Below are 24848 nucleotides of genomic sequence, written 5' to 3'. Positions count from 1 at the left end.
TTTTCAGAACATGTTAGTGAAAAAAAACCCCACTCAAAACTGTAGGAGAAAATAATAATGGGAGAAAGAAAGAAACAAAACAAAGCCCACAGTGTTTTCAGGGAATTACTTGGCCGGACACCATTAGAACATGCTGTTCCAAGTACCTTAGAAGATCAGCAAGGGAAGTCCCTTTATAGCTGGAAAATGTTTCCTTGCCTCCAAGAAAAAACTTCAAGAAACATTTCATTTTTATTAGTGTATTTGGGGGAAAGTTGCAACATTAAAAGAAAAGAAAAAAAGAAAATTGTTTCAACTGAATATTCCCCCCCCCAAAAAAACCCCATCCCCCTCTCCTTTTTTCAAGAAGCCTTTGCTCCTCAAAAAGTCAAATTACTTGGAACAGCCAGGACTATTATTAATATTAAAACAATTACAGAATCATATTAGGGTAGCAGTAATACTGACAATATTCTTCTATTATGATCCTCTATATGAGAACTTATGTTTCTGGTTGCTAGAACAAGCACTCCAGTTCCAATGGATTCCAGTTACCTTTTTGATCTCTGTAGATCAGTACATAATCCATGTATTTAAGTTATTAGCACTGTTATGTAGGTTTATCACTGTTATCACTGACAATATAAGAGGACAGGAAAGTGAATTATAAAGTAATAACTCACTTTTTTCTTCATTCATGCAAGAAACAGTCTATATTGTTCTACAACATAATTATAGAAGCCTTGAGGTATTTTATTTAAATAGCTTCTTTAAAAATACACTAAATATGAAAATAAAATTATATCAAGAACAGTTAAATTTGAAGCTGCCAATGTCCGATCACTTAGAGAGCCTATTTTTCCAAGTCGTCAACTCACCCCAATACCTCATATTTAAAGTTAGAGCTAGTTAACATAATTTGATAAAAATTTCTTGTGGTGGGAACAAGAGAGGTACCCAATTCAGAGCAGGGGTTTTTTTTATTATTTTTCTATTGTTTCCAGCAGTAAAGTTTCTGTCATCCACATTATTCATGGCCATAAATTCCAGATATTCCCACCCCATAATAACCAATATTCTAGGCACCAAGGCAATTCCCGCGAATGCTTAATTTGCTGGTGAAAAGCATGAGAAGCAACAAAAGGAAGATCTGGTCCATAAGATCTCATGCAACATTTTAAAGCACTGGGCTATGGTGAAATGCAGAGAGTTGCTTGTCTGCTTGTGTTCACATTTTTTCTTCCTTGAAAAATTTCAACAGGTCCCTTTTCATTCCATATTAGAACAGAAACCACCATTACAACTGCATGTATTCAGTCTCCAAGCCAACCAACCTAAATGTGATCTGCTCACATGCGGAAGAGTGCATACACAGAAGCACATCAACATAACGTTCACAGCATTTCACCAAATCTTGTGTGCACAAAGTACCTGTACTTTAGCACACAAATATTCTTCTCGTATCCATAAACTGAAATTCTCTTCAGGTACAAATCAGTAGATGAAATGATTAATATCTAAACCAAATGCTAAAAGCTTGATCCACACCCATCCTTAACATTTCTATAACATTTAGATTTCAATATCCCCTTCAAAATACAGACAGATGGTTTAGTATTTATGCTTTTTCCAGGAGCAGAAAAAACATCCAAGACAGTACTTCCTGATGCTATTTCTCTTACGTTTTTAGCACCACACGTTCACCCAGTCATTCACATCACTTAGGTCCCATAAAGAGAGGCTTTACTGCCTAGACTTGTCATGAACATTCAGTTGGCTTGAAAACTGTTTCTGAAGTGTAATTAGAGACAAGATCAGGACCTTGTAACTGATAGTGAATAAAACCAGTTGCATAAGCCATTTTAAGCAATGATTGGTTGGTTAAGTGTTCTTGCCTTTGATTAAGTGTTGCTGGGCTTTAAAAGCATGGGAAACATTAGTCTCAATATACTGAAGACATGCCAGGGTACTGCTAAGTGCTTTATAATGTTTTGAATTTCAGTGGATTCACATGTACCTCTCATGCACCAAATCATAGTTGGCCACCTCTGTCTCAGCACTCCAGGGCAAAACCATGTGGCAACCACCCCATTTGAACATTACATTTCCCACTGCTGGTGAAAATGATCCAAATCAACTGATTTCACCAAATAAGACAGCAAGAAAGCAGATTCTGACTGCAGCTGATCCAGAATTACAGCCATACAGTTAAGGATAAGACTTGGTTTGACCTGGATTTGAAAGACCTTGCCTTCCACTTTTGGAGGCCTCCTTTGAGTAGCCCAGTTCCATGGGGGCCTTTGTAAACCCTACTGTTCCAGTCTGTGGATCACCAAGATGCAAGAACAGCGATAGCCAAGATATACGGAAGATTGCCAACTCCACTAAATCTACCCTCACTAAACAAATAAAGCTCTTGAGGGAGATTTTTTAGTCTCTCCAATAAAAAAGCAAGGTTCTGAAGCCAAGTGCCAGCACTGATTTTACCCTTAAAGAAACACACCGTATGATGGAGTCCTGCCTACACCAGGATCTCAAATGGGTGGCAATTCATTGTTAATATCACTAATGTTCACCTTCACCCCTTCCCCCCTAGCTCAAAATTAAATCTAACAACCTGAAGACAATTCGACTTAATTGCAACTGCATCATCCTCTGCGGATCCGACTGCCAATCCCCACCATTTGAATGTGTAGTTGCTAGGGCAACGGGTGTGAAGAGCATGCTTTTGTGTTGCCACATGCATCTTTGGGAGCTGTGCCAACATCTGAGCTCCCACAGCTGGGATGGGTTTAACGCCTTCCTCCCCAGGAGCAGCCTGTTCTTACTTCCAATGCAGGGGCTACAGCAGCCAGCCTTTGGCAAGCAGCTACTTCTCTGCAGATCAACACCTGCATGAGAATGACAGATGGCTGCAGCCAAGCTCGGTATAATCGAGCACCGAGGATGCTGTAACACTATCAAATCAAACGTTCAGCAGTGCTAGACTTCATTTGCAGGAGGTTATGGGGTACACAGTTCATTGTGTACATACCTAATGAAGAAAGAAAAGATCATTTACCATCATTTAAAAATAGTTTTCTTCTGGTGGTTTTCCATCTACCTGTTGTTTTCCCCTCACCCACCCCCTCCATACTAACAGAAGGGTGCATCATATCGAGAGGACTACACGGTCTTCACTCCGCCTCCACAATTTTAACCTAGAAAACATGATTAATGTATACAGAAACCTTCCCATCAACCTCTCCAATTATCTTCCAGGGCAGAGTGCTTCCCAGAGTTTAGCTCTTAATTTCTTTCCTATTTCTTTAAGGTGAAGGGTTTAAACTTCGGTCAGAGCCTATTTTGCGTATAACCTTTTATACCTCTTTTGAGTCTGCAGGGCTTATGCTCTTCTGTAAAAATCAAGGTGCCCTCCAACCCATCCCTTTATATATGCACGCATGCATGTTTAGCAAAGAAACATCTGACTTAATCTTTTCCATAGCTTAGAACAAGCTGGAGCTCAAAATCAAAAGCTAAATCTGCTTTTAATGGCAAGTAAAACTATTCGGAATAATGGCAAATAGCCTCCCTGTTACTGCTCTCATGTGTAATCACAGCTAATGACTGCATACAAAAGTGTCTGTTAAAATGATAAATAGTGTAATCTAGGAAGTCCTATAATCCTCTAGGAGCCCCATAGAGCACCAGTAATGGAATGCAATGTCTGAAAGTCACCCACTGAAGGTTACAGCTGGTACTTCAGACTCACTTTGTCTGTCTGTGGAGGACAATATCCATGGTGTTATGATCTAGGATGACAGACACAAAAGGAAAAAAGCAGCCAGTTAAGATTTATTTCATGTAAGTGCAAGGCCGAGTTTTTCACAATCCTTTTCTCCTACAAACACATTCCAGAGAAGCACAACAAATGAGCAAGCTGCAAGACACTGGTGCGTGGTTCACACAAACTGCAACCTGAAACCACCTTTGTATTCCCATCAGTGCCTCCATATGTTTGAGGCACATAAAAGGATTCATGAGCTCCCTCAAAACTCAGCAAAGGCTCATCCCCACACTTTGAAACACATTTCCTCACCCCTCAGATTCAGGCACATCCCACATGTGCCAGTATTTCAAGTACAAACACAAATGCCACAGCACACAGGGCTTTGTGTTCATCTGCACTTCAACAAGAGTCAATAACCACCAACAATAGAGAAACATGGACAATTCTGGGCATAAACAGGGAAACAAACCCCAAAACTTCGGCTGTTTCAGGACCTGTCAGCAACCTTTGCAGAATAAATCATATTGTCACAGAAGAACAATAATCAGATCCTGCAAAGCTTGAGGGGTGAGGAGTGGGGGTGGGGAGGGACCTCTAGTCTGATTAAGAAAGAGCACTGGCATTGCCCCATATTTTTAACTGGAAAGAAGAGGCTGAAGGGAGAAAAAAGCATGTTCAGGTGTGAAAAAGTGATCATTAAATCAAGAGCTACACTCCAAAAGGGAGCTGGGGATGTGGGGAGGGAAACTGGCAAACCAGAGAAGTGCCACTATTCACAGGGGCTGTTACAGTCAAATCAGTTTGTCACACAGAAGGCAGCAATATAACTATACTGTACTGCTAAGAGTTCACATCACTTTGTCATGCCAGTTAATGGTATTCCCCTTTAATCTCCACTCTCCTCCAGCTCTGGATTATCCCCAGGACCCATCCTGGCAGATATCCCAGGGTGTAATGGGCTGTCACTCTGCTCCATGCCCCAAAATTGTTCTTGCAGTGCACTGTCAGGCAACTGCTCAAATCCAGACGCAGTACCAGGATACCTCCCTCTCCAGTGCCTCTTCTGCATGCATTACTGGACTCTGACATGTAGTCCCAAACATAAGCAGATGTCTCGGGTCTTGTTCACAGTCAAACTGGAAAGTAGGGTTAGACTGCAGCAATGCAGTTACGGAAGAGAAAGAGAAATCAAATGATGAAGCCATGCATTATCTCTGAGGGGCATTTAACCCAGGCATGCTTACATCTGACAGCCAAGTCTTTCATGACACTCATTCCACCAAATTTATGGGGACTGGGATACTGTTAAACATTTTGGAGGACTGCTTACTGTGACCACAAGTCCTGTCACTGAGAACATAGTGGAATAAAGAATATTAATGCAAAATATGTAAAGCTAACCCAGACTAAGTGCCCAGGCAGGCATGCCCCAAGCCTCCCCTGCCTTCCAAAGGAAGGCAAAATCTTCTAAGACAGGTATAGAGGCAGGGAGATTTCCAAGGTTCAGTCAGCACTTGCAAATATGAAGATGTTTTAGCTCCTGAGACAACTGATCATCTTCCACCAGTTAGAAGCAAACAAAAGATGGTGCCACCTTCAAGAAACACGTGCAGACGCAGAAGTCAGAGCTCTTGAGTTCTCTGGCACCTCAGTCCCTCACACTGCCCTGGATAAGTCACCAACCTGCTCATCCCACAGTCCCCAATTTGGGAACTGGGGAGACACTTGTTCTGTTTATTCCCATCACTGTATGACTCCAGAACACAGCACCTTATTTCCTGATCCTTTTCACTTGCATGGTGATAACCACCCCTGAAAGCATTGGAAAATTGGTGAGAGGAGTAGAGAATCAGGCCCATGGCATGCAGTGTTTCTAGGAACATGGGGAAAGCAGTGGGCCATGAGTATGCAATTCTCCACTTTCAGTCAGATATCTGATCTTTGGCACCAGTGAGTTAATGGGGATTTAATCAAACACAGCAGCAGTCCCTCCTGTGGCCTGGGACACAAGAGGGGTTTCTTGGGAAGCAGTTCAGCAGTACCCTGTCGCACAGTGTCTTTCTATGCTGTCTTACTGAAAAAGAACCAGCTCTGTCTTTCTGGAACATAAGGGTACAATCATACTGCTTTCATAAAGAGAAGATGCAGACGAAAGCAAAAACAGGGCTTATAAAACAGAGGGTCAAGCAGGGAAACCAGAAAAGCACATCATAAGATTCTCATTCTGTAGGATCAGACTATTATTTTCCTTTATGAATAACTAAAGAACATTGCTTGTCTCTGAAGCAAGCTTATCTCCTCTTTCCCCACATGGATGTCTGCCCTGGCTGGGGGATCACTGCTATTTGTTTAACGCTGACGAAGATGTCCTTGGGATTTCATACTTTCTGCAAGGTCAGTGCTCAGTGAAAAAATTGAGACAAACCCGAGGTTTAGTTAAAAATAACAGACAAAATATCCTTTCAGCAGAGCGACTGTCGTTCACAGGTATTTTCACTAGAGCTGCTTGCTGCTAAAAGCCGATGCTGACCAGGAGCACCACGCAGAGGCAGTGTTTGCATTCAGTAAGGGGTTAACCAGGACGGGTGCCGAGGACATCCCAGGGCCAGCAGAGATAGCAGGGGGGCAAGAGGCTTCTCCTACCTCTTGGCAGGACACTGCTGCCCCCAACCCCACTTCAGCCTGGCAGAGGGGATGGAAACTCCAGGGAAATCACAGGAAAAAAGCAGGATGGGCTTTGATGCTAATATCAATGGGCAGAAAAACTGTCCACCCGTGGGGGGGAATTTTCTTCCTCTTTTTCTAACAAACCAGCAGGTTTTCTCCACAGAAAATTTCGGGTGTTTTCTGTCTTACATTACTGCTTTTGATCTAAATGGTGGGGGGCTAGTTCGAAAAAGGAGAATCCCTCAGCTCTGCTTTAGGTTCTAAAAGGGCTTCTTGAAAATGGCAGTGCAAAATCAGCCGTTTATAAATCCTTGCTCACAGACTGAGCCCTTCTGTCTGATGACAGTTCTGATCAGCCCCTGCATGACTTCTCCCACAACAGGCAGAGACACTGTCCCTCTGCAATGGTGTGGAGCAAACAGAAAAGGGAAGGACATACCTCGATTCTCATGAGATGCAAGGGGTTCAAGGGCAGGTGCTGCAATAGAAAGGTGGGGGATATGCTGAGCCCACTATCCCTCAATGGCAGCCTGGAGCAGGACAGAAGCAGTGGGAGCACCTCCCTGTGTGGTGTCACGGGCAAAGGAGGGAATAAGCTGTACTTCATAAAGACACAATACAGCAAGGAGGCTTCCTGCACACTGAAGGGCTCTGGAAGGTGCTGCACCTTTGAAATGGTCATTCGCAGCTCAGTTGTTATTTTACAGGTGGACAGAGGAACTGAGATATTAGCAGAGCCCAACATTCTGAAACACCAGCAAAGGATTCATGTTGTTGGCAACAACACGTGAATTCACCCTCTGAACTTCGGGTCGGCAGAGACCAGGCACTTGTGGGGTATGACTCATCTCAGCCTGAAGCCAACATCTCAGGTATATCAGTTGAATCGCACCCTAAATACATCAATTCCTCTCCACTGCCTGTAATTGGAGCTGGTGGTGACTGCCCCGCATCAGACATCCATTATGAGCATCTAACCTTTGGCCAAGGCGAGTCCTGCCCGAAGTGCCCCTAAACTGCCTCGGGCTGAGCAACCAAAGGGCTGGCAGGGACTTGCCCTCCCCTTCCCTGGGGCTACAGGGAAGGGCAGGGGGTGAGACACTGGCTGCCAGGGAAATCACAGCCAGCAGTCTGACACCAGTGTCATCTGTCAACAACTCTGTCAGAAAATGTCATTCTGACAAAGACGATTTTTTCTATGAAAGCCAGTCCAGCATTTCCAGATTTTTTTCCGAGGAAATGAAAGCAATTTGGCGGTTTTATACTATTTTTACTTTTCATAACCCCATCACTGGTGTGGAGAGTGTCACAAAGGAAGGTGATATAGAAACAAAGTAAAATAAGGTCCAAGCTAATTTTAAGGCAAATCTGGCACATTCAGACTTTTCTTTTTCCTACTTAGACTAAAATACAGAATTTCAGAGTGCTACAGCTTGGCAATTCCATGTTTCAGCCAGCAATATCAGATATCCCAGGTGAGGTCAGACCTTTTGAGTTCATTTACTACCCAGCACTGAAATACAGCATTATCGGCAAACATGCACCTAAGTTCCTGTGTAGTCAGAACCCACTAGCCTGGCCTACCAACTGCATACCATGCCACACTGCACCCAAAGAAACCAAGACCCAGTATTGCACATAAGCAGTCCACAGCGCTCTTTGTTGGATGATCTTTTCGTAACAACATTTCTCCTTGGGAAGTCATGCCATCCTAGGGAGACTGCATGGTAATTACACAGTGCCTTTTATGTTTGCCAGTTTCTTAATACTGGGGTGCCACAGAAGTAACACTACCCTGTCTTTGTTCTCTTTCCCAAAGAGACTTTAAAAGTACAAAACAAGTAATTAATGTCAGATTGTTAATGACCTATCGCTGTAACTCTGACTGGAATGAGCAAACAGAACATATTTAACATTGCAGGTGCAGATCCAAGGACAAAAACAAACTGGAAGAAACCCTCTACCCCGCCTCCTCTTTTCTCTCTTAGTTGCTTAGTGCTTAGTTGCTGGCTGGGGTTAAACCACGACACTCACTTATACTCTTTTTTCCATTAGAGCAGATTAAACCCCTTTTGACTACACAGATACTCTTCCTAAGCATTTGCTCTGTCTGGCCACCACCAACCATTTAGGGCAACTGAACAAAGCATGAGCATGTTTGTGAGCTGAAACTAAAATACCGACTTTCACCTCTCCTCAGAAAAGCTGTAGATTCACAGATTCCAAATGTACTTGTTTGGACACCAGCATCAGCAACAGCAACTACAGTGGCATCCCCCAGCTCTGTGTGTGCTGGGCAGCACTCCCTAGCTGCTCAGACAACTACACAGGCTTTCTAAAGCAAAAAGCTGCTTGCTCATACTAGTATACAAGTACCAGCATCTGGACAGGCTATGCACTGCCTATGTAGATGGCAGGAGGACAGGAAACAGGATATCACCATTTAGTTCCTTCACATTCAAGATGCTGTACAAACATCTGGGGGGGGCTGGGGGAGACACAGCTGTAGTTTCTGGCTGAGTTGGTGAGGCAAGACGACTAAGTGGCCTGCTCAGAATCTCTCAGTAGATGACGCTTCTGGCCTTCGCCTTATGCTCATATTGCAAGGCCATTTCCCTCCCCCAAAAAAGAAACACTCTGGAAAGCCCATCACTCCAAAAGGGCAATTAAGCATTCAGCCAGTTAACTTAGAGTACAACATAGTTCCATATGACGGAGACGAGATAACCCATGAACAAACACTGGGAAGTAGATCCTCACTTCTGCTCTGCTGCACAGAGACAAGCCCCTCTCCCTCAAGTGTTCTAGCAGGCTCACCATGAGAACAAAAAAAGCTTCCACCACTTCGTAGGCATCAACTCCCTCTCCCACCCAAGAAGGGCAAGACTGGGATACTCTAGCTATTCTCCACAAATCTGTAGCAGTAGCCCCACATGTGCCCTGAGAGCTGCTCTATCATGGACCAAGGAAGGAGAGCAAGGAAGGCACAGCTTCAGAATAGCACAGAGACTCACAGAAAAGGTTGAAAGGGACCTTTAGAGGTCATCTAGTCCAATGCCCCTACATCAGCATCCAGATCATTAATGAAAATGTTGAACAGGATTGGACTCAATATTGACCCCTGGGGTACAATGCTAGTTACTGGCCTTCAACTAGACTTCGTACCACTGATCACCACCTTGAATGAACACGCACACAAAAGAATGGCCTAAAATGGCATCCTTGTCTATGGTCTAGCTCTTGCTTCACATCTCTTAGGATGAACAAAGGCTTTCCCTGACCTCGCTGTGACTGGTTGCATGGTATTTCCCCTTCTAGGAGGGGATGAAAGCCTCCAATAAACAGGAAAGCACTACAGAAATAAAAATAAACCCAAAGACTTTGGAATGCCTACTTTTTTTTCCAAATTCATTCTCCCCGTTCTTCAGTCTCATGTCTGTCTTGGAAAACTAAAATGAGAAGCAGGAAAGCAACCCTTGTTCTGCTCACTAAAATTTCAGTATTGAAGCTGCTGTGAGAAATGAACACCACCAGGAAAAAAAAAAAGAAAAACCCAAACAGTCCAATGCCATCCTGGCAAATACAGCACAGCCTTGGTCAGCCTCATCTGTTATCCCCTGTCACAGAGGACAGGTAACAGTACCAGCTGCATATGGAGTATATTACATTGTCATTGGCATCATATTTTCTAAGAAAAGACACATAAGTTTGTGCTTCCAGAAAATTAACCCTAATCCCAAAAGTGGACATGGGTGAAGTAAAGGACAAATTCATCACACTTAAGGGTAAAAACACTGCATGCATCTGGCTAGAGGCTTCCACTGTGCTCTTCATTACACTTGTCAGAGTACGAGAACAGATTACACTCTCTGACGGAAAGCCACATTGTCAAAGTTGGGAATGATTTTGTGTTCTTCACAGCTTATGGCTGTGAACTACTTTATAAATAGAGGCTATGTGAAGCATAAAACCTCAGAACAAACCAATTAACACACCCCAAATATAAGTAATATTAACAATTTGAAATGTCTTGTACATTAGTCACAATTAGAAGCAAATGACGTTTGTTTTCCTGTTAAGATGCTAGTAAAAGTGGCAAATAGACATAAGCATTATTGGTTGTGTACACACAATAGCTGTTCATTTTGAATATGAAATCACTGGTGTGTAATCAAGGTTTTATAGAAGTCAAAGGCAAAATCCACAGTAACTTCAGCATATCCATGCAGAGACCAGAGATGATATCAATCAATAAAGGAAAACTCTCCATTCCCTCCGGGTAAAACTTACTGCTAAGATTTCACCAGAACCTCTCTGAAACACAGCCGAGGAAGAGGGTATCAAGTTCACTACAGAACAAAGGTTTGCTTAGGCACCTCTTGGGAACTCACCTTCTCTCCTCCACATCAGCTGTACATCTGTGTAGTTGAGTATTCCCTGGGAGTAACTTGTGAGCATCCTGTAGAAGTCATTCAAAGCTCTTAAGACCCATATGTAGCCGGGTTTGTGGTTCCAGTATAGTTAAGATAAAAGGTAACCTGGCAGCCAACTATACACACATGGTTTCCTCTTATTTTTGGCATTATGTAGGGAGCAAACCAACTGATTCTGGAAGCACAAGTGAGTTCCCTGTGGAACTGAAATAAATCCATTTGCTTTGACCAGAAAGTGGGTATGTGCTGATAATGAGGGCTCTCAGTTCATTCCATTGGTGGCAGTTAGAAATACCCAAGCATTTTTGTAGTGTAACAAGACAACTCCACCAATGGTGCCTTGCTGTTTGCTGCCTCAGATAGACCCCTTGCTGAGCAGACTGTCATTCTTCTCTTTCCTACTCTCTTCTCCAAGGAAAATTACAAATCATTTGTTTATACATATAAATGAACTAGCCAGCTATCTGAGATTGGAGAAACTTCCCCTTGCTACTGTGAGATTTCCCTTCCTCATACATTTTAATAAGGCACAAGTTACTCTGAAAAACATGCAGAGAGCTATAATAATGCAAAATAATCCTACATTATTATTTGAGTTGTTTCCAGTATTCCGGGCAGGAAGATGTTATCTATTCAGTTAATAAAATCTAATTTTCTATAGTTTTTCTCAGATTTTATATTGCACTTACTATGCATACACACTGGGCCCTCAGAAGTGACAGGTGTTGAAGAGAAACTTCAATTAAGAATCTCAACACCTTGCTGAAATGCTTGTCAACACAGCAACCTAGACAGGTACATATCCACAGATTGACCTAGGAAATGAAGAATTTATTTGCAGAATATACTCCTCTATTGACTGATCTATTACTGGTATTCTTAATTAATTAGTGGTATTCTTAACTAAATAGAGGGCTGATTTAAACATCACTATGGCTGGAGTCACCTCGTACTGCTGCTTCTTATTAGAGACCCATCAACAGTAAAAAGCATGATTATGCTGCACAGAACACTTCGGGGTTTGTCTTTTTACAGTAAGGCATGACTTTCGTTTCGGACAGCAGTGTGACGCGGAGGGGCTACGGTCTGAATCACACAGTGACAGGAAATGAATGGAAAAAGGGAGGGAGAATATACTCACATAACTGTGTTTTAGCACAGAGAAGACAGTAGGAGTGGAACAATACAAACAGCACCTCCTCAGAAGGAGAGCACAATTACCTTTGGGCGCTTCCATTCAACTTTCCTTGGTGGTGCTGATTGATAGAAAAGGGACTCATCCGAGGCTGGAAACTCGGGATCTTCGAAGAGCCGTCTCTGCTGGATGCATTGCCCTTTCAGCTCGTGGTACTTCTGATCTCTGAAGAGTTGCACTGATGAAGACATATCTTTCTGTCTAGATAAGATAAATATTGGCTTATAAAAATTATGAAGGCTCTTTAAATTCCACAGATGATACCACTCATTGGTCTTTAACAACAGAGCATATAACTTGTTCTAAACAAGATTAATTACTGATTTCTGTTAAAAAAAACCCAGATGATTAGATTATGTTAAGTAGTAGACTGGAAAGCCATAAAACCCAAGAAGATCTTATATATTAGGATGGTATTTTTGGCTGAACAGAACTCTTATCAAGGAAGACATTAGAGAGTCCAGACCAGGCACAAAACCAGCATTTAGCTTTGTCTAATTGATTGGAAAGGTAACAGAGTGGGGCTTGGCTCTCAGTCTGTACCATGTGTGACGGGCTGGACCATCTTTCTGTCCTACATTCTTCTTCTGTCCACTAAAGCTCTAATTATCTACTGCAACTCTTATGCCTAAAGAAAACCAAAAACAGATTTCCACAGTTCTCAATCTTAATTTAAGTGACAATACTTTGGCTGGTATTACTGTGTTTGAACTTTATGTTATATTTCAGGGAACTGAATTCCCAGAAGCAGCAAATATTTGCAAACAATTGGTGTGAATTTAAAAGAAAAACAAACTCACAACAGCAACAAAATCCCCAAACAACTTGCTCTCAGGCCTTAGTTCCCAGAATCTCAACCATCTAACATGGCAAGTTTACGGTCACAGCCACAGAGCTCAAACAAATTGCTTAAAAACATTCTATAAATCAGAAGTCAGCTACAGAAATCATTCAGGACAGTTTGAAGTCTGGGAGACGTGGGGGATGCTGCCTCTATTTCAAGAGAGGGAGTGGAGAGAGTATGTGAACTTACTCTGGAATGCTCCTGTGTGTCAATTCCTCTCCTCTTCCTTTCCGCCACGCGTTAGAGATGTATCTCCCCTTCCTTGAGTTATCTACAGAAATAAAGACAAATGCAGGTTGTCCTGATTTCAGATCATAAGGATTAAACAACATGCATGCAATGGAGCATGGCATCACATTGTCCTAGTAGCCTGCTTGCTGTGTCCTGTTGCAGTGATCTCAGCTCATGCTCCTTGAGCCACTTGCAGCATGAATTGCATGAGATTCCACAAATTTGCAGAAAACTAAACCAAGCTAGGTTTAGTGCAAGTGAGCACAATGGGAAAAATACATGAGAGTAATGAGGAACACTTGGAAATGTCAAATTCATCATGGTCTTTGTTCTTGTAAGTAAAAGCTACTGTAGCCAAAATAGTCTAGGGATGGTTTTAACACCTCCCTCTCTTTCTCTCCCCCCTCACTCATCTCCCCGTTGCCCCAAAATAAATTAAACGGTCCTTCAAAGATGAGAAATGCTGCTCTAATGCCTTCACTTACTTATCAGTATGAGGAGAGTATTCAGGAGTGCTCTTCTACCTTATTGTCATTTTTGCACCCATTCCAAAGCCTCCTAACCACACTCAGTAATCTACCCATAAGTGTAAGTACCACCTGATTTCTGCCAGCAGAATCTTACATGGCAAAGTGATAGGACAAAGAACCAGTTTATTCTTGATATTTCAACCAGCCAAATCTTCAAATGCCAGCTCATTCTCCGTCCTTTCTCAGGGCAAAAATCCAGCAACAAATTTTTCATACATCAGGACTGTAATGACTTTGAGTCAAATCCTGATGCTGCTGGAATTGATGGAAAAACTCTTATGCCTCCAGCCAGGCCAAGGTACCCCCTTCCAGAACTGGGCCATGGAGCCCGTTAGTGACTGTGTTACCCAGCTTCAACAAAACAAAAATACACTTAAATGAACTGTTCAAAACCAAAATGGCTCACTGATACTATGCCATTTTTAGCAATTTCCTTTTTCTTAAGGGCTATTTTCTTGTTAATTATCTCCCTCAAAAAGAAAGTCACAAGGTATGTCACTTGGCAGCTGGCCTCCCAAGACAAGGCAAATAGACTTGCTTCCCCCCACAAACCAGTTCTTCAAATTCAAGTGCAGAACAACTTGTCAATTATACAAAGATAGCTCAGGGACAAAAAAAAAAAATTAAATAGTTTGGCTAATTTGGGTGGGATATAGATTATTTCATGATAACTGGCATTCTTGCTTATTAAAAATTCCCCACGAGCTAACTAACATTCTAAACCAAGCCTATTTGCAAGATAGGCTTGTTTTTAAAATAGCCCCTGGGTGATAAGGTTTCCAGCTGTCACCGCCTAATTCATAGAGATAGGTCTTTAATGACCTCATTCCCCCACCCTTTCTCCCCTTCTATCTGCCGGACTGGAACGCGAGTCCTTCCAGGATTAACACCGCATTACACAACAGCCAGTCTCGTAGCAATGTGCAGAATGTGGTCATAAAGCACAGCACATGAAATCCAGCTGCTACCTACCCCACCCTGGGCTCCACGGGGCAGTGCTCACCAAGGGGGATGCTAACAAGGAGGAGGCTTCTCCTGCCAGGCTGTTAACCTGCCCCTCTCCAGGCTCCCTGTGCCGTCCTGAGCAAAAGACTGAGTCCGTGGCTTAGAAAGGGACTTGGGCTCCCAGGACTGCCCAGCCTGGCTGCTAGCTGCTTTCCATCCACTCAGGAGACACTGAGCTCTGTAGCTGAACTGAAGTCCCATCACCATCTGGTGAACTAGTAGGAACCCACTTTCATGGGAACCCAACCCCACCCTTTTGAAACACAACAGAAGTCTCTTTTTCTTGTTGGGAAGTCCACGGTAAAGAATGTAAATGCAGTTTCTATACAACAGCCTAGTGGTTTGAGCACTGAGGATGGAGGACCGTAGCTGAGCCCCTCCTCTCCTGGGGTGTTCACCTTCCAGGACATGGCCTAACCTGGCTGAGGCGGACAGCAGGCACCTGGCTCCCACTCCAAGGTTTATTTCCGAAGCAGCTCCCAGTTTTTGACCCTCAGTTGAACATCGAAGTTCCCAAACCAAGAACCACACTCCCTCCTCCTTTCTGGAGTTCACAGTACACAGTAGCACAGCTTCCCCTGCTCTGCACCCAGCAAATTTACCTCTGGTTCGGCTGACACTCATAACGTACAGCTGCGCCGAGGAAACACCAAGCATGGCTGGCAGCTGCTCTTTCCAGGGCTCCCTGCGCTGTCATGTCATACAGAGCAAGCTGTGCACAGCGTAACGAGGGCTAACACGCACGGTCCTAAAAATACTGTACCACACTTTGGAGACCCTCTGCTGCTCTGTAGAGAGAAAGGGACCACTCCAGGGGAGGGACAGAAGAGAGAGGAAGGGGGAAAAAAACCCCAAACAGCTCTACAGGTCAGTCATTCTTATATTGCTGGTTTATTTCCCTGACCATATACAGTCACAGGTTTGCTTTTTATCTTTTCCAGCCTCTGAGCTGAGCTCCCCAGCACTTCACCTCTCTGGGCAGCACAACAGCTCCACAGCAGACCCCAAGGTTTCCACAGCACCATGGCAATCCCCCTTGGTATCAGCAGTACAGGAGGTCCCACATCTCTCAGCTTTCAACCACTGAGCTTTAAAGTTTTTCTCTGACCCTCCCTTTTTCAAGTGAGATTCCTATTTTGATTGGAAAAAGGATTTCAGCAGAACAGTGAAGACAAGCCAGTGCAGGTCCCCTTTTCAATCAGGCTCTAATCGCAGAGTCCCCTCCTCAGCCTGGCAACAGAAGCATTTCATTTTTACTTACAGTTAATACTCAGAGATGCTTCCCCCTGTCGGAGCCAGCAAGAATATGGCTAAATCACATTCAACACAGTGGCAAATACCAGCTCCTGGCAGTTTTAGCAGCCTTAAATTAAAGGGACATTCACTTGAAATCCAGTTCTTCACAAAAGCATTAAGATGAGCTTCAAGTATTATTTCCACCACCCAATAGTATTGCTTTACACTCACATTTTCCTGTCTTAAACTTTCTCTTCCCCAGCTGCTGCATAGAAGATCCACAACAAACAAGACTGACTAACTGTCCAGACAGGCGTGTGAGGGAAAATTACACCCTCGCTACCATTAAATTAATGCAATAAGCACACAAAAACTAACAGAAGTCATGTCGTCTTAGCCCATTTTTGTTACTCTGAGTAACTAAGCGACACACAGGGTAAAAAGTCAGAGAGAAATTATTGCAGCTGTTAAGCCAACTGAACCCCTCAGCAGCAAGCTAGCTTGCATGCAAAAGCATCCCTCCCACTCCAGTCCCTGCAGGAGGGGCGCAGGGACCGCACAGAGCTGGGTTTGCCTTAACGAAAACCAGCACTTTCCATCCCAAAGGCGAACACTGCCAAGCAGCTGCAGTGAACCCTCTGTTCGAGATGAAACTCCTCTTCAAGGAAGAGGCTTGGCGCATTGTAACACATAAGTTTTATCACGCACCCTGCTTTTCTGTTTCAACTGCAGGACTCAAAAGAATTTCCATCCACAGCACCAGGACTGAAAGGGCAAAGTGCATTTCTAGCCAGTATTTAAGGCCACAGCTGAACACAGCTTTGAACACGAAGCTGCTTCTTCCAGCAAGTGAATCCTGAGATGAAACTGCCCAGCCTCAGGCACACCCCAGCCTCAGGACCACATTCCTGCTGTTCCAGGAGCCCCCATCTGGGAAGACCATAGTAGAGAGATGCCAGCATGGACACACGCAGCAGCATATGCCGTGCTCTGGGGTAGCATCCCAGTTTTAAGATTATTATCCATTTGCAGGTAGCAAGCTTGCTTTTTCTTCATGCAAACAGTAGCCTTACCAATAACAACAACCAACACCCGGTTCTTGGGCTTCTCTTTTGTAACTGCAGTTGTGTGCCTGTCTTGACAACGCGCAAAAACCTCCCAACTTTAAACTCTGTTCTTTCAATACTGACTTATCACCAAACCTCAAAGCCACTGTTTGGACTGTGACAGCAAAACAGGGACTCAAGTATTTAACTGTTTGCAAACATAGTTTAGTATTTTCCCAAACATTTCTTTCTCCAAACTCATAGCTTGCTTTAGAGCAATCAAATCAGTGAGTGCTTCCAGAAAAGCAGCCCTGCAGCCAAAAGCTCTAAATTACTCTGAACTGGTTTTCTGTAAAACTAACTAAAGGCACTTCCAAGGCTCCAGCTGGAAAAGGTTATTGCCTTCTCTTCCTGTGCAGAACGATTGCAGGTCCTTACAAAGCAGTGACTTTGCAAATTTGTATTAAGAATGCAGGGAAATCTAAAGCAGTTGAAAAGCTTCTACTTCACATAAGCTGCGGTTTCATGATCTTGGCTGTTCCACTGCTACTGATGCATCAGAAGCAACACTGCCCATAACACAGACAGCATTGCTACTGGAGAAATTTACTCATTCAAATTCATTAAACAGTTCAACAAACTAATTGCACTGGGAGTCTTTATGCTGGATTGGGTATCCTCTCTCCCTCTGCATAAGCCAATATAAAAGTATAAAGTCAGCATTAAATCTGTATTGTGTGGATATGCAATTGCATTAGTAAAAGCATATTGAATTTGGATCAAATTTGCTGCATGGGATAATTTAATAGCATCCGGTCCAGTATTAATGACCGTGGTCCCAGGGCTTCTCTGTTGTTTTGGATGGCAATGCTCTCCCTGCTTGAATGAAATACCAAGTTTTACTGCATGCTCTGGGGATAGCATGATTGTGCAGCATTAACCCTTCTTTCATCCAGATTTTGGATTTTTCAACAAAATAAGGTTAATTTGACTATTTTATGGCCTCTGTGACTCAGTACTTCCATAGGCATATAAAGCTTTCTCTGTCTAGTTCAGCTCAAGAATTGGCTAAGGGAAGGAGACACCAGCATTTGTCTTCTCATAGAAACAGGAAGGTGCAAACATTGTTCTGCTGTGCAGTTTTGCCATACTTAGCATTAAAATTGAGAAAGGAAAACTCCCATATTTTTGTCTGAGAATGTCTGCCCATATCCTGTCACTTCTGAGCAGAAATGCAGGAGAGACTATCTGGACACCAGGAACAGGACTTGCCACAACCTGTTTGCTTTCACAGACGGCATCAAGGACTGGCAGAATCATCTGGCTACAAACCAAAGCTTTGCTACAATAAAATTAATCACAACGCTTGTACTGCAACCTCACGGTGCTTAACCAGGCTTTTCTTTCAGGTCTCACTGGGGCAGAGAGACTTTCTGTAGCCCTTTAGCTGGGAGCCAGAGTGCACTTTGTACTGCAAAGCCTGTGTCCAAGCAAGACGGCTCAGGAGGGGGGGTGTTGGTTCAGGACCGAGCCTGCTGTTCCCATAAGCCCAGGATCTGAGCAGAAGCTATGCCAGGAACACCATCATTGATTTTCAGTTTGTTCAGTCTCCCAACTCTCTTCTAGTTTGTTCCTGGTGAGATAAAATGCAAGCTCATTCTTATCCTTTGGGAAGGGAGTGCTGGAGCCAGGGCTCATGCCCTGCAAATGCTCTGCAGCCTTCTGGGGTGCGAGGTGCTGGCTAACTGCGTGCTGCAGCCCCCCCATCCCACAGTAAGAAGCACAGCAGCTGCTCCAGCATTCAGGGGCATGAACTGACCGCGCTGGGGCTGGACAGGTGGAGCGAACAGCAGCTGAGAAAAGCTGCACTTACAGGTGATTATGCCCAAGGGGGAAGGACTCCATCTGGCACGAGCAGAATTTGTAGGGCTGATGATCAAGGGTGTGTGTGATCTTTTCAGCTTGAAAACTGAGCGAAATCAACACGCATGCGTGCATGGGATTACTCAGCGGTATAATGCTGATTTCATGGTCAAAGCTACTTAAAGTCCTGGCAGAACACACTCAGAGAGGGTAAACTCTGGCTTTACTCCCTCTCTCCCCTCCTTGCCTTTTCTGTGAGAGTTTATCCCAGTGTAGTTGCCTGTGAAATAGCTTTTAACCGTTTGCTCTCTCCCCTTGGGCAAAGGCAAAGATTTAATAAGGAACAGAGTCAGCAGCAGAGCAGACTTTTGCCTCCAACCGATCAGTTTCCAGGTGAAACCTTCAATGGCTAAAATGCTTAAAGATCATCGGGAGCAGAGAAAAAAACCCCAGGGCTCCTTTCCTTCAATTTGACTAAATGCTGTAAGGACCAGGCTACCAGGGGCTGAGCTCAGCCAGCCCACCTTCCCCCTGCCACGCACACCTGCAGCAGGAAGGCCCACAGCTGGGTGCCACGGTCGGTCCCCGAGGGGAGCCCCGCAGCCTGCCTCTGCTCACTCCCAACGGAGAATTACTTCTCTGTGAGTGCTCTCAGGCAGAGGCTACTGCTGTCAAAAAGCAGCACATGCTGCCTCGCTGCCTTCAAGCGAACTAGAAAAGTGGGGGGTTTTGCCACTGTATTTTGTGTGGCGCTCGGTCCTGTCCACATGTAACAAGCAAATTGCTGCAAGGCTTCTTGCACCAAGACCCCGAGGAGCTCAGCCAGAGGCACAACTTGTTTGGCAGCCACAACTGGAAATCCATGGTGCACAGAGCAGCTCTGTTGTGCTGAGCATGTACTAAGTTAAGGGCACACAATGTACATGAGCTATAGGACTATGTGGCTCTTAACGGTTTGTTTCGGCATTAAGCAGTAGCTTGAGTCAAGATTTTTAGACTACATCTTAGCCTTAGGGCCCCCAGCATTTTGCCTCTGTCCCCACTGCAGATGCTCAAGTCCCTTGCTAGATCTCAGCCAGCATTCAGAAATTCAAAACTCTCTGCACATCTGGACTCTGAGGGTCTCTGACTCCTAGAGCAGCCAGGGTGACAGTACAAGGATGAATAATATAGCACTACAGATGAACGTTTGCCTGCAGTTGACATGCAAGATTAAAATATTTTTCTAAACAACTGTGCGCTAGCACTGTAAGCACACGCTACCTTTTCAAGAGGACTTGGAAGCAACCACTCAGGGTGGTCATTTCTGTTTCAGGACACCAATTGCCACTTGCTCATTTTATGCTGCCACTTTGTTTCTCCAGTGAAAGGAGTCCTGTTTCATGGAACCTTACTACAGCTTGATCCTTTAGCTAAACTAATATAATGTGTCTCTTTTTAGTGAAGACACAGAGTGGCTATGGGACACATTTTTAAGGATATGCAGGCAGCCAGGATTTTCCAAAGTGCACAGGTGCCTGCATACTTCAAAAAACTTGACCTTCAGTGGCTCAAGACCAGTCAGATTTGCAGCTAACTACAGAGAGGTATAATTCCAGTTTTGAATTAAAAAAAAAAAGTAATTTAGTATGATAGATGCTGATTGTTACAATTAACATTAATCCAAGTCAAGACATCTATAACAAGCTCTAAAGAAAATGCTAACAGCAATGTCAGTTGATTTGTTCCAGCCAAGCTTTTGTGCTGAAACCACAGGAAACGACTTTCTTCAGAATTCCAGTATCTCTCTATTCTGCCTTTTCATAAAAGTTAGTTTAAAAAAAGACCATGATTGCAAATTAATGGGTAACTCCCTATCAGGCCACTCCATTATTTTATGTATCCACTTATCTATTATTTTAGACACAGTATAAAAAGCTCTCCTTCACAAGAACAAAAAAAAAAAAAGAGTGAAATACCCACTTGAATTTCACAATGAAAGAATCCACAGCGAGAACTGACAGTATTTTGGAGGATCAGAGACAGTATGGAGAATGGAATTATATGAGCACTGAGATCAAATCACACTTTATCAGTCTGGCCCCTTTATTCAGTATAACTGTTAATGAAGCCTGTAGCTTCTAACTAGCGTTAGGCTAGTTATCCCAGAAGAAATGAGAGCAACCATGCTTTTGCAATAAATCACAATGAGCGCTTGGCTCAGAGTTAGCATACAGTTGAGATGTGACTTTCTGAAAGAAATGTACATTACTGCAGTAGACAAAAGCATTTTCTCACTGTGCTCGCTACTAGTAATTGAGAGAGTTTTCAACCTGGCGATAAAGGTGCAAATCAAGTAAATACCAGTTTACAGGCTACCTCTGGCACTTACCTGGCTGAGGTCTGTCCCGGCTCTGAGGCACATCGAACTCCAAAATGACTCCTGCAAACAAAGATCCCCTCGGCTTCTTAACCTGAAACTCTTCGGGCTGTACCAAGATCACATCACCGGGGGGGTGTTTCGGGATGACCCTTCCAGTGATGAGTCACAGGGACACCAGGAGACCTTCCGAGCTGACCCAAAACGCAGAGCCTTGTTTATTCCCGGGACACTGTTTGTTAGCTGCGATTGTGGCTGTAACTGTGAATGAACTTTTAAAGAAGGAGATGAGGCAAGGCTGTTTGGCATGAGTCGCAGGCATTTTTTTGTATGGAAAGCAGGGCAGATTAGCGTGCACCATGAAAAAGATTATATTCCTTATTAGGCTGCACACTGTTCCTCACTTGCATAAAGCCAATGTCAATGCCTCTGCCTCAGTGTGTCCCTGCCGATAGCGGCCCGTCCAGGCCGTAGAGAAGAGTCACGCGAGGCTTCTGTGGGACTGACAGCTGGATGGGGTCGTGCAGACCAGGAGACGCAGCAAAACCCAACGAGGGGCTTTGTGCCCTTGACTCCGAGCACCGTGGCGAGCCTGTAGCAGCCTTAGGGACGGCTCTCGCGCACTGCCGGGTACTGGCTCCTGGCTTGACTGTTCGCGGTCTAGAACTGCCTAATTTTGCTGTTCCCGTTTCACTTGTGGAGGGGAAAGCAACCTGAATGACGAAGAAGCCCTGTCTGGGAGAGCCACAGAAGAGACTCCAGAGGTCCCCAGCCTCAGCCCCAAGGAGGCTGAGCTGCTCCTGGGCTCCACACCACTGCGAACCAGCTCTCTTGGTCTCTGCTCTTTCACGAACCTGCCCATCCTCACGCAAGCACTCATCCTGTCTTGCTCCTCTCCCTGTGCTAGTAAAGGAGACATGTCATTTCATGGGGGTAACAACACAGTTTAGAACTCAGAAAATAATACATTTCTCTGTGCTGTGACAAAATAAAAATTAGGACAAAAATAAATTCTCATTAAGAAATGGTTTTGATGAAACAAACTTCTCTCCATGCTCTGCTCAGCCCCAATTTCATTTTGGGTAAATCCTAAACATTTGGATTAATTTAATATGAAATTTTTCTCATTTGAGGATCATAACATCATTATTTTACTGTTGTGTGGCTTTTATTTATATTTTAGTAAATGTAGTCCAATTTTTGAACAAGCACCATTTCAGAATACATTACGAAATTTCATTTGTACCAGTAGTTTTAAATATTCTCCCTAATTTGCTTCCTCCGTTTAGTCCTCCTTATTTTAGCACAACTGGTCTAAGTTTACAAATAGGTCCATTCCTTCTCCCAAACCTTGCTATTCAGCAAATCTCCTATTTGCCTGAAGCAGTTTAGATCTCAGGGGATGAGTTACATCCAGAAAATACTCTGAAGATGAAATGTTAAGTAGTATCATAAATTTCTGTACTGCAAGGTTCGCTGCAGGACTGTTTGCTCTCTTAGAAAGCACTTACCCAACTTCCTTTTGAAGGCATGCTGAAATTTGGACAGAAAGTCCCTGGGAGCTGCCACTACAGCTTTAACATTTAATGAATAAAAAAGCCCTACATACTAAAGCCATGTGTTTTGAATTCATGATTGAGTAAGCAGACCAGAGTTTAAATCATAATAAAAAGCTGACGTCTGCCTGTATATACCGCGCACACTGTGATTCATTTGTGCAGTTGAGGGAAGAACATGAAAAATCCCATGTGAGTACAACAAAATTCTACTTTTTGCGAGCTGATAATAAATATTCACAGCTAATATAGACGTGTTCTCACAGTAGCTGCCTTTGATCCAATGTGGAACAAAACCATAAGAATTTTTTCATGAGTATTAAATCTGGTGGTGTAGTCCAAGAATTGTATGCAATTTGTCTGGACTGAGGAGCTCTTGCTGGAAGTCTTGTCAGAAACAGGAATTCCTTTAGATGGGCAGCAAGATGAGCCACTCAGGCAGCAGCCAAGGGCAATCAGACAGCTCTGGTCTCACTGCAGAACCGTGGCAGAAAAAGCTTGTAATTCACTGGGGCTGTGCCAAAGCATTCAGAGACACGCTCACATATAGTGCTATGGTCTGGAAAGAGGTCTCACTTATTGCGGACAGTTTAACCTTCCAACATAGTACCTGAAATCCTTGGGTGTTCCCAGCAGCCTTTAGCCTCCCTGTTGGAGGTGTCCTGAGCATCATCACCACACACTCCTCTAGGCTGCTTTACACCAATGACTGTGTTGCATCTCCAGGTGTCCCCGATTTCCCCACTGCTATCCTGCACAGCCTGCTAACGCTCCCCAGAGCAGTGCCCCACCACACTCTCCCCTGCTCTAGACTTGCTGCTTTTCCAAACCTGACTCATGCCTGCACCCTCAGCAGGCAAACAAGAGCCCAGAGCTGGTCCTTTGTGTAAAGACACATCACAGCACAAGTAAACAACAGAACTTGCTCCTTCGCAAGGCAGTGGTTCCCACACATCTGTCCATTCAGCACCTAGCTCTGCCCCTATGCTCAGAACCTATCCGTACCTCCATAAATACATGCCCTCCCCTACAAGGGGACACCTTGCTATCTGTACAACCCTGCATCCACAAGCAACTTCACCACCCCTCAGTCCTCCAGTCCAGCCACAGGAACCACTCCTCACCCCCCTGCAGCACACCGACCTTCCCAGGGCAGCACAGCCCAGGCTGCAGCACATGGCCTAATCAGTGCTTTGCCAGCTGTGCCTAACGCAGAATCATTCACAGCTGCCGAGAGGTCACAGCTCTGTGCTACAACCGGGCAGTTTATTACATGGCTGCCAGAGACTACAAGGGGCTGTTTTGACCCAGGCAGTGTCCTCTGGCTCTGCCTTGCTGTGGGGCTGTCAGCAGAAGATTTGATAGCAGGATACATGGAACAGCTATGGGCAGCACTTCTGAACAGTTTTTAAAGTGGTTAAGAGGTGTCCCAAATAAGGATGCTAGTGGGTATCAGCATTAATTGTGGCTACTAGAATAAATGAACTGTAGTGATCAGACAAGAAGCTGTTCCTTTGGGAGCGACTTGGCCCTTCATCCCCAGCAGTAAATGTGGCACATTTCCCATTTGCATCTGGTTCAGCTCTGCTGGGGCTGCTGTATCTCTGAGGTCTGAACAAGGCAAACACAAGCCTGAACAATGCCCAAAGCTGGTGGTAGCAGCAGAATTTCAACAGGCTATGGTCCAAAGCCACCCCATTTTATTCAGTCAGTATCTGCAGCATCCTGCTGTCTAGAACCAAGCATTGTTCCTCTCTTCCCACCCAACTCTGATCCAGCAGAGCTACTCTTCTGGAAACACCGTCTTCACAAAGAAGGATGCAATAGCAGGGTCTTCTTCATGCCGGAGGACTTTTTAGTTTTACAGTTCAGTCCAGTTCCAGATAGCTTTGCTCCCATAGCCGTTCTCACGCGTGTCAAAAGAGCTATTACTGTAAGGTGTCTAGGAGTATTTGCCCCGCTCATGACGATTTATCACAGAAGCCTGCAACCTGCCCACAACCTTGCAAACACTCCACTGTCAGGTTCTCGTATCCCACCAGAGCTATATTCATCTATTTTTCACTTAATTTCATGGGGCAATTTGTTAATAAAACATTAGGTGGTTTCCAGCAGAGATTCTACTTAAATCC

At 44.2% G+C, this 24848-nt stretch overlaps 1 protein-coding gene across 4 annotated transcripts in view; it reads right to left on the bottom strand.

The window, feature by feature from the left end:
• CAPN6 (calpain 6) overlaps positions 1 to 21368 on the bottom strand; it is a 73940-nt gene extending 52572 nt beyond the window's left edge. Inside the window, exons 1-3 of one of the 4 annotated variants that reach the window (XM_052813826.1) lie at positions 21173 to 21368; positions 13080 to 13161; positions 12073 to 12243 (exon numbers count right to left, since the gene is read on the bottom strand). In XM_052813826.1, the coding sequence (XP_052669786.1) occupies positions 12073 to 12237 (165 nt within the window). In that variant the 5' untranslated portion in view covers positions 12238 to 12243; positions 13080 to 13161; positions 21173 to 21368. Of the gene's footprint in view, positions 1 to 12072; positions 12248 to 13079; positions 13162 to 15917; positions 15978 to 16123; positions 16172 to 21172 lie in introns of those variants that run through there. The other 3 variants (XM_052813824.1, XM_052813823.1, XM_052813825.1) reach the window with 3 other exon arrangements.
• Between the last annotated feature and the right edge of the window lie 3480 nt (positions 21369 to 24848).

Source organism: Harpia harpyja, chromosome 18 (assembly GCF_026419915.1).
Source record: "Harpia harpyja isolate bHarHar1 chromosome 18, bHarHar1 primary haplotype, whole genome shotgun sequence".
In the NCBI taxonomy this organism is placed as follows: Eukaryota; Metazoa; Chordata; class Aves; order Accipitriformes; family Accipitridae; genus Harpia; species Harpia harpyja.
This window is presented reverse-complemented; position numbering and strand designations above follow the sequence as displayed.